General features: G+C 36.8%; 1 protein-coding gene across 3 annotated transcripts; it reads right to left on the reverse strand.

Annotated features, from left to right (window-relative positions):
• Positions 1-735: 735 nt before the first annotated feature.
• On the reverse strand, positions 736-5622 carry LOC121649129 (coiled-coil domain-containing protein 112). 3 transcript variants are annotated; one of them, XM_041999718.1, is made up of 14 exons: positions 5419-5622; positions 4839-4966; positions 4183-4304; positions 3879-3968; positions 3588-3663; positions 3202-3328; positions 2975-3085; positions 2691-2828; positions 1964-2085; positions 1715-1841; positions 1353-1520; positions 1110-1208; positions 872-990; positions 736-792 (listed from the first exon to the last, which is right to left on the reverse strand). In XM_041999718.1, the coding sequence occupies exons 1-14, from the start codon at positions 5461-5463 to the stop codon at positions 762-764; spliced, it is 1503 nt and encodes a 500-aa protein (XP_041855652.1). In that variant the 5' UTR covers positions 5464-5622; the 3' UTR covers positions 736-761. The 3 variants fall into 3 exon arrangements, with proteins under 3 accessions (XP_041855652.1, XP_041855651.1, XP_041855650.1); XM_041999717.1 differs by having other exon boundaries at positions 2975-3091; XM_041999716.1 differs by lacking the exon at positions 736-792 and having other exon boundaries at positions 970-990; positions 1086-1208; positions 2975-3091.
• Between the last annotated feature and the right edge of the window lie 3742 nt (positions 5623-9364).

Below are 9364 nucleotides of genomic sequence, written 5' to 3' on the forward strand. Positions count from 1 at the left end.
CTACCAAGATATCATCAGCACAGAGAAATAATTTATGCTCCCTGCCATCTTCAATGACTTCCTTAATTCTTCACTCTTGGCTCTTATCGATGTTATTAGCTGAAGAGCTGTTTTATAAATCCTACCTGATCTTTGTGGATAAATTTAGCTGATCTGGTTATTGCTGTTTGGCTGTTTTTAGCCCAGAGCCCAAAATGACACAAAGGCTTCTGGCTTAATCTGTTGCTTTTAACATTGCTGACCAAAGCTGAGCAGTAATCTTTGGACGGTCATTTTTTCTTTTCAAACACAATGATTACAGTTTTATTTTTATTTAGCTGAAGAAAATTCTGACACATCCATGTATTGATTTGACTGAGGCACCCCCTTAGGTCTTGTGTGGGATTAGAGACCTCTGGCGAGGCTGTAATATAGAGATGAGTTTCATCAGCATAATTATAGTTAAATTTTTTGTTTGTTTTCATGATCTGAGCTAGTTCGAGTACAAATCCAGGAGATGGTAAACAGGATTTATGGGGTATGGCTTGTGGAACAAAAATCATTACAGGAAACAAAACAGATCAGAACATGTACAAATAGCACTGCCATGTTTTAACATTTTATTTTAAACGACAGTTTAAAAGTGTACAATGCAAACTCATTTAGTTCACAGATTGTACAGAACCTTCGATAGCAGTGACATGTTTTGTTAAGGCTTTAATATGTAAATCTTCACTTTAATTCTATTTAATTCTGTTAATTCTATAACAGTTCAGGACTCATCACAGGCCTTGCCTCCAAGTAGGAACAGCTCTGCAACAAAACAAGAAATTTGGTTAACACAATTCTTAAATAGAAACTAATATATGAATAAATAAATCTGGGATCAGACCTGTGAAACATTTGTAGCACTGGTCCTCCTCCCGAAGGTCCAATGTGTTTCATCCGCTCCTGCCATCCTTTAGTGGGACGGATGAGCCTGGATGGGTCTTTGTTGACATGAGCATCCACCTGTATGAGAAACAAATAAACATCATCCACATTTTACTACAGCAACAGTTCTGTAAGATGCTAAATCATTTCAGGATTATGATAATTTTTAAAACCCCTTTTCACTGTACAACACACGCCTTCTCCTTTAGTTTAGCAGCGATTCTCCTCTGTCTCTCTTCCTCCTCGTTTTCCCTGAACTGTTTTTCGTGAAGCTTTGCCTCCACCTTGTGAAGATCCTGCAAAGGTACAGCCAGGCTTTATTTTTTACAAAGTATGGAGATATCACAACGTCACCTATCAAATCTGCTCTCATTCAAATAAAGACTGGCCTTCGATAGCGGAAGTGGAAATATCTGGTGTTGTATTGTCACACTACGCACCCTTTCACTGAACTGTTTGATGACCTTTGCTGCCTCCTTTTGCCTCTCCTCCATTTCTTTCTGTTCCTCCTCTGTCTTTCTTCTCCTCTGTTTCTCCTCTTCTTCTCTCCTCAGTCGGAGTTGTTCCTCTAGGGTCAACTTCACTTCCAGCTGGCGGCGACGCTCTTCCTATTTAAAAGAAATAATTCTAACTATTAAAAATAATCATCTGTTGAGGGCACCAACCTCTTTTTAACAGTTTTCCTCTGCAAGAAATTTTTTTATATATTTTTTTTTTTCAAATTTGATGAGAAAAATACATAATTTTCTGAGTGTTATGGATAAAACGGTACAAACGCAGCAAAGTGACAATAAAATAGCACCCTCTCTCGTCTCCTCTTTTGAATTTCGTCGTTCACCCTCTGCTTCTCTACCAGTTCCTCTTTCTCCTTCTTCTCTTCCCTCCACTCCTCCAGTTGCCGTGCCACCTCCCTCCGCTGCTCTTCACTCCTAAAACATAAAAGGACAGTAAAATAAACGGCACAAAAACAAGCACTTTGAGACCACATCAGGAGTGGTAGGACTTTGAAGGTTTTTGATTTTTATTCTTGTCAGTTCCAACATTCGTTGACCTGTGCTGCTCCGCCATGCTTTTGGCCTTCTTCTCTTTTCTTTGTGCCTCTTCTGTCTCCTCCTGACTTTGCATTCTGGTCTGACGTTCTTGATGTTTGCTGGCTTTCCAACGCTGAATAGCCTTGGCAGGGTGTAAAAGTAGTAAAATAGGACAAAACTAAATACTTAGAAAACTAATTCACTTAAAAAAAAAGGATTTTTTGAACTCCTGGTTTGCAATATATTTACATACAATGAATGAACAAAAGGACATAAAAAACATAAAAACATCTATTTAAAATTATGGTTTTTATGCAGTATGCAGGATAAAAGATGTTTGTGGATCAAAGTCAATACCCAATAGGCTTTTACTGAGACTGTATTAGTGCTGTAACAGTATACAGTTGTAACATGTAAACTACCAGCAGACACAGGACATTTAAATTAATTGTTCAAACTGTTGTGATGGGAAATGTGAGGTTGTTAGCCAACAAAATGGATGAGCTCGAAACATGGCTACAAGAACATATATCGAACTCTAATGTTTCTTTAAACTGATTTAAGGCAGTACAAGCAGACTGAGACCTTAGCATATCAAGAGCTTAGTAAACTGAAGGGTAAGTGGTTCTTCAACCCCCACTTCACATGCAGTTGTTGTGACTTTCATAGCTCATTAAGGACTGTTTACCCATTTGTTTTTGCCCATGCAGTGACTGAGTTCATACAAGCTCTCCCATAGTTCTCTACCTCTCTCTTTCTGTCCTGTAGGTACAGCAGCTCCTGATGCCAGTCCTCATGTTGCTCTATCTTCTCCAGTGTTTTACCTGGCAAGTACAGTTTGGCCTCTTTCTTGTAGGATGGTTGCCCACTGTGCTTCATCCAGAACTGTAAGCCCAACATGCAAGTCAGACAACAATCAGTGAACTCATGCCATGACAAAAAGGGAACTGAGTTTAAAAAGTGATCGTGACAAAGGACAAAGATACCTTAGTGGTCAAATAAACAAGACAATGAACGAAAGTATTATTTACTCGTAGGAAGGTTTGGTGGTCGTATTGGTCCCATCCTCCATTAGGACCTCCGGTCCTCTGGAGGAAAGTCTCCAAAGCTCCGACCTCAACAGGAAGGTCTCTGTCATGGGGCTTGGTCTTATGGGGAAGATAAGGCAAAGATTAAGTCCATCCATCCATCCAATTATCACTGCATACCTGATGGATAACAAGGAAAATACAGATGGAGAAACAGAAAGCAGGCAAACCTTAAGAGTGGGAGCCATGGGTTGTTTGGAGTTTGACTTGAGAGCAAGGCTCCAGTTTTCAATCTTCCTCTCGTAAGCAGTGACCTCCTGCCTGCATATCCTTTCCTCTTTCAAATATTCGTCAAAGCTGAGAAGAACAAAGAAACAAAAAGTATGATTCTTTATGTCACTAAAAAAGTAAAAATGTCCCACTATAAAATAAAAGTAAATACACTGCCTTTTGCATGTATTATATTCCATTTAACATACTGTGTGCTCTGTATTGTAGATTCAGCATGAGAAGTAAAATGTGGCATATGTAAGATATTTATGTAAGTGCACCACATTTATTGTGGATTTATTTGTCTATTTTTTTTTTTTTTTACTTAAATTTGATCTTAACTTACCATGACCGCTGCTCCTCCTTCAGGTTATTTATTGAGATTTCCACCTCTGACATTATTTCATTCAGTCTGTCAATCACTGAAAACCCCAAAAGAAATGCAGAAACATTATCAACAAACTACCCTAATAAACTTATTCTTACTTTTATTCATATAACGCAATAGTTCCCACATTTTATTGAGAACACATATTATATTGCCTCTGTTAACAGTGACAAAAAGTAGCGAACATCTCACAAGATGACTGGTTCAAATAAAAAATGTGTTTAATTGTATGTTTTTCATCTAACTTACACTCAGGAGATGGTTTTACATCCATTAAATGTCTCTGAAATGTCCTCACACCATAACGAATCTTCATTAGCTGCTTTTGACATTTCATCTCTGAAGAAAAAAAGAACATTGTGAAAAGTGTGTTATTACAAAGTAAATTGAGGCAGATGGGTGTTTTTTTTTCTATAGCCTACTGTAGTTTACTGATGTTAATTCAAAGAGCACTTTTTTAGATGATAAGAACTAGATAAAATATAAAGTCTTTAATTCTACATTTCAAGATAGAGATCCTGAAAAGGCCTATATTAGGCTAAAGAGGACTTACTCTCAGCATTTCTTTCTCTCTCTAAGATTTTCTCGTACTCCTCCAGTTCTCCAGACACATCTTTCCAGCCATTCTTTTTGCACTGAGCAATCAGTGTCCTCTCCTTCTCCAGCTTTTCAATCCTGTAAAAAGTAAAGTTAAACAATAGTTTAACTAGTGCACTCTTTTAATAAAGCGAAGATAGGAAATGTGCTCTATATTTTCTGTATTCAATTTATTTGTAAAAATGAATACAGAGAGTAAAAGTGTGGCATGTAAAAAATAAATAAATAAAATAAAATAAAGAAATACAATAATTTACATTTTAGAGGACAAATGATATCCCAATAATATAAATGTATAAGAATTTCCCACTGTTATCAACATACTCATTGCACTATTGATTTAAACCATTTACTTTTGAGTCCAATTATTTAATTTAGGTTTGCAATAAAATGTAATCAAATTAAGATTATTAAATTAAATCATCAATAACAATTTATAATAATTTCTTTACCTTTTGGTTGGTGATAATCGAAATAAACAAGTAAAATAAAAATGCCACTACATTCTTAAATAAAATGGAAATACATACAGTTGGATAATTGTGCCCAAAGAAGCACTGACAAGGTTAAATAAATAAAGTAAATCACTATATCATGATTATTTGCACTTACTGCCTTTTGTTTTTTTCGGCTTCCCGAAGAAACTGTAGAGTTTTTTTTCTGTCCAGCCGGTGACCCACACTGTCACTGTTGACAGGAGGTGATGTACTGGTCTCCTGAACGTGGGTCTCTCCTTCCCCCTGATTAAATCGATTAATAAAAAGTAAAAGACAGGCGTTCACAACTACCTATACGCGTGAAATGAACCCACTTCGGAATGTTTAAAACTTCATCCGATAATACAAAACTACGCCCCTCATCAGTCTAAAATTGTTAACTAAGTCGTGGGCGCATTATCCATTGACGAACAGACAGACGAAACGTAACACAACCTCTTCAAAGCCAGGTAAACAATTAAAAAAGTCACATTAAATAATGATCGAACATAACATTGCGGCGTTCCAGTTACTAGTGTATTTCACAAAGGCCAAAGTTAAGTTTGCTAGCAGTGACTTGGGAAGTCTAGCTCGTTAATTTCCCCGCTGTCTCTTTTTAAATAGTTTATAGTTTGAATAATTTAAACTACCTAATACAAGTCACTTAAAAAGAAAAGAAAAGAAAAGAAAAGAAGAAACAGCTCTGAGATAAATACCGAACACAGTTCATCATGACATCGAGTGGTTGCTAGGGCGGCCATATTTCAGCGTGTCTGTAAACAAAGCAAACTATTCAACAGAAACATCTTGGCCAATACGTCTGTAGTAATTTATTTTTATCAGTAGGGGCCGCTGTTCGCCATTGACAGATTTTAGTAGATGAGCCCCTATAGATGTGATTTCGATTTAAGCTCCTATCAGGCTGGAGAGACAAACCTAATGTAACCAAGAGACAGTAACCATGACAACAGACTGGTTTGGTTGCATCAAACGTAGAAGCTATTTTAAAATGAAGGGAGATATCTAATCCTTTCTTTAACTCTCAGTTAAGTCAAAACATATCGTTAATTGAATTGTAATGCACTGAGATAGTTAAACCTTTATTAGCTACTTTTTCTTTTTCTTTTTTTTTTTAGCAAAATAATCAAGTTAATTGAGAAATTGCTGGTTCTGACTCTGACTTCTGACTATTTGAGTTTTGTGCAAATTTTCTCTAGGTATTTGCAAAAAGCCGACTGAGGATGCTGAGCTGAACAAGAAGCCTGGACCAGCTACTCAACAATGCAATAATGACCATGAGAGTAAATGCTAGTGGATGCTCCCAAGGGGTAGAGAGAAGCGTGCTTGGCTTACCAGTCCCCTGATGAATTGTCAGCAGTATAAAGCTGTTTTGCCTTCCTCTTTTATAAGTACTAGATTTTCGCAGCACTTAAATGTGCTGATTTTTTTCATTTAAATGTGTATTGATAAGCTTCTATTTATTAAACTATGTCATTTTGGTTTTCATCAACAAACAGAGGTCAGCTTCATTTTAAAATTTTCACTTACTCATTTCAAATGTAATTTTGCTAAACTCTGATTTAGACTGATCTTGGATTCAGTTATTAGTTTGTACAGTCCAGGTCATGTGATTTATTTATCATATTATACAGTATTTTATGACTACAACCCTTTCGCTGATTTCTTCATTTATTTACTTATTTATTTATTGAGAAAATGTGCTGAATTGGTTCAAAATCCTGGAAACAGCCTATAAAACACCATCACATGCAGCATTTATTTGCTTGGTGTAATCTTGTCCCACTGTAGGTCATGACTTCAGTGTCCTCGGCCGTAGCCTGGTAATTGGTCTGAAAGGGCTTTTACATCACTGGATTTTAATATTCTTTCTGTAATCCAGTTTCAGAGGAAGGCTACAGAAACATCTGACTGCACTCCAATACATCTAAAGAGTTAGCATTACCTGTAGATCTCACTCTCTCTGATAACTGCTTTTGCATTCTACAGAGGCCTTGGTTATTTCTGTAACAGCTTTTTTTATGATGGCCAACAGCTATAATTATTATGAGAGCTGGCAAAGTGGCAGTCAGAGAAAAAAAGGGTTGAGAGAAAGAAAGAGTGGAGGAAATATAAATAGCAACCTGAATCCATTATTGAGTGCAGATATTGGGGATGGTCTCTCCCACGGGTGCAGAGGCAGAGTTGACATTGCAACATAAATAGCATGTGCTCTTCTTAATGGAGAGTGTTACAATTTCCTGTCTCATCCTCAGCCAAGAGACTCAGTTCTTTTGATTGAAGAGACAATTAGACTTTCAACTGGTTGGTAAAACAAATCATATAAACACAAGGGTACAAAGTAGGGGATTTCCAGACCAGAGAGGGGTACATTTGTACAAAAAACACAAATAATGATTTATTATTTAGATCATTTTTTTAAGAGAGCAAAGTTATTTTCAGTGTAAAGGAAGATTGTTTTTAACCTCTGGGCTAGCTTGGTAGAAGGCCATCTACTACCAGACTTCTCAGCTTCACCTCTCCGTGACTTCTTCACCAGTCAGACTCAGTTTACTCAGTTGCCATCAGTTGACTTAAATCAACAGGTGCTTGCATGACTTCTTGTCACACATCCACTGCAAGGAAAGAAGCACTCAGCTGTCTTACTCTAATATCAGTGGCAACCTGTTACAAGTAAAAGACATGCCTTTTAAAAACAAAATATCATGAATCAAAATAGCTTATTCATACTGGCTAATTTCAACTTGTCAAACAGACATTTTGCTTTTTCCTCTATAAATCTCATAAAATACAATTTAGATTTATTTCTTTAAGATGGCAAGTGAATACTATTTCAGAGGTTGCCTCGAACTCAGATTCACTGCACTCATTTGCAAGAAACTCAGGTCACACAATGTATCCTGAGGAGGCCAGAGAAGAGGTAAAAAAAAAAAAGGAGTCAAAGAAATAAAATGAAAACGTGACCTTTGATCCTCTTAAGAGTTAACAGGCTATTTGGAAATGTTATGAGACATGATCCCTGTAAACTGAGAGATCAGTTTTGCATTCACAGAGGGTGGACGTAGGAGAAGGTGTATGTCATCTGCCACCATGTTTATCTCTGTATGTATGCGTGTTTCCAGTGAAAACGTGTTGTATACCTCTTCCTCTTATACCACAGTTAAGTGTGTTTACTTGCGTAAACTTTTAGCACTGCTGGCTGTCAGGCAATTACTAAATGGTATTTTCAGTCAACACGCCTGTTTTAATGTGGATAGGCACATAAACAACAGGCGCAGACAAACATTTTTAACATACACACACACACATAGAAATGCATTGCAAAATCTGAAATACCATAAAGTGCTAGATGACCCTCAGTTTATATGGACCCCTCAAATGAACAACTATCAATAGTTGGACAGTTTGATTACTTATTTTGGCCTCTTGAGAGCAACAAAGAAAGTCCTTGCATCAGCAAATAATTAAGAGGTATTACATTACAATTTCTTCACATTACTAGAATATACAGTAAGCCATATGAGGAATAGTTTCAGGACAAGTCAGTGGGGTCATTGAGGTTTTTAGCCAGTGGCTCCTTGCCAGGTTAATGCATGCATAGACACACGAATATACAGGTTTTTTTGTTTTTTGTTTTTTTTTATTCCTGACACCTGCTGCTGTGTAATCGTGTCAGATGTTACACGGCAACATGATCTGGCTGCATCCTGCGCAAGTTGTTGAGCATGTTAGACTCTGACATGCTGCTTGCCAGTGGGGACACATTCATTTGGGGTAGTGTGTGTACATTTTAGTCAACTTTAGACAGTAAGGAATTTGGTTGTGAAGGCAGAGGGAAATTGAGCAGTTTAATTGCTTTTCCTGCTGTCTTTCTGTCTTTCACCTTCTAGCTCTGTAACATCAACACCAAAACATTTATGCAAATTTTCATTAAACATGTCTGCCATGAATTACATCCTTTTTTAATTTAACATGTGAGCTATGTTAATGTCTAAATTCATGAATTTCCTGCATGTCTGCTGATTGGTTTCCTTTACTGCAGGCCCACATATGACCTAATTTTCCTTCTGCAGCCAAGCTTCAAATGAGCTCTTTCTATTGGTCGATGCTAGAGGTTCCAGATCAAATGTTCCTAACTTGGTATTTGTCACCCTGTTTAGATCTTTAAAATGAGATGAGACAGTGAATGAAATAGCTGCTTTCCCTCAATTTTCTCTTATTGTTGCTTTTACTGCTCAGAAAAATTATAGAGCCTTTTATCTTTGTCTTAATTGAAAACTGACTGCCTTATTAGGATACGTTATCTGAATCCTTTTAACTTCAGTGATTCTCCCCTTTGACCTTTCATTCAACACCACTAGCAGCCTGAAGTTTCCATGTAGCTATCACCTCTGCTCAGACAGGATAGCATGAAGGTTGCTTGAGCTGCAGCATTTATGTACATGGTATGTTTTTTTTTTTTTTTTTTGTTTTTTTACAATTTATTTTAGTATTTTTATAAGCACACTTGGCTTCAAATGTTAACATTACTCCAATTACTTTCCGGGATGGTTGCAGCCAGTGCTGAAAAAGAACCAGCTTAAATTATTAACTTCACTTGATGACAAGAAAATTTATTACATTTATTGAAAAGGACAAAGTGTA

This window comes from Melanotaenia boesemani, chromosome 11 (genome assembly GCF_017639745.1).
Source record: "Melanotaenia boesemani isolate fMelBoe1 chromosome 11, fMelBoe1.pri, whole genome shotgun sequence".
NCBI classification, from domain to species: domain Eukaryota; kingdom Metazoa; phylum Chordata; class Actinopteri; order Atheriniformes; family Melanotaeniidae; genus Melanotaenia; species Melanotaenia boesemani.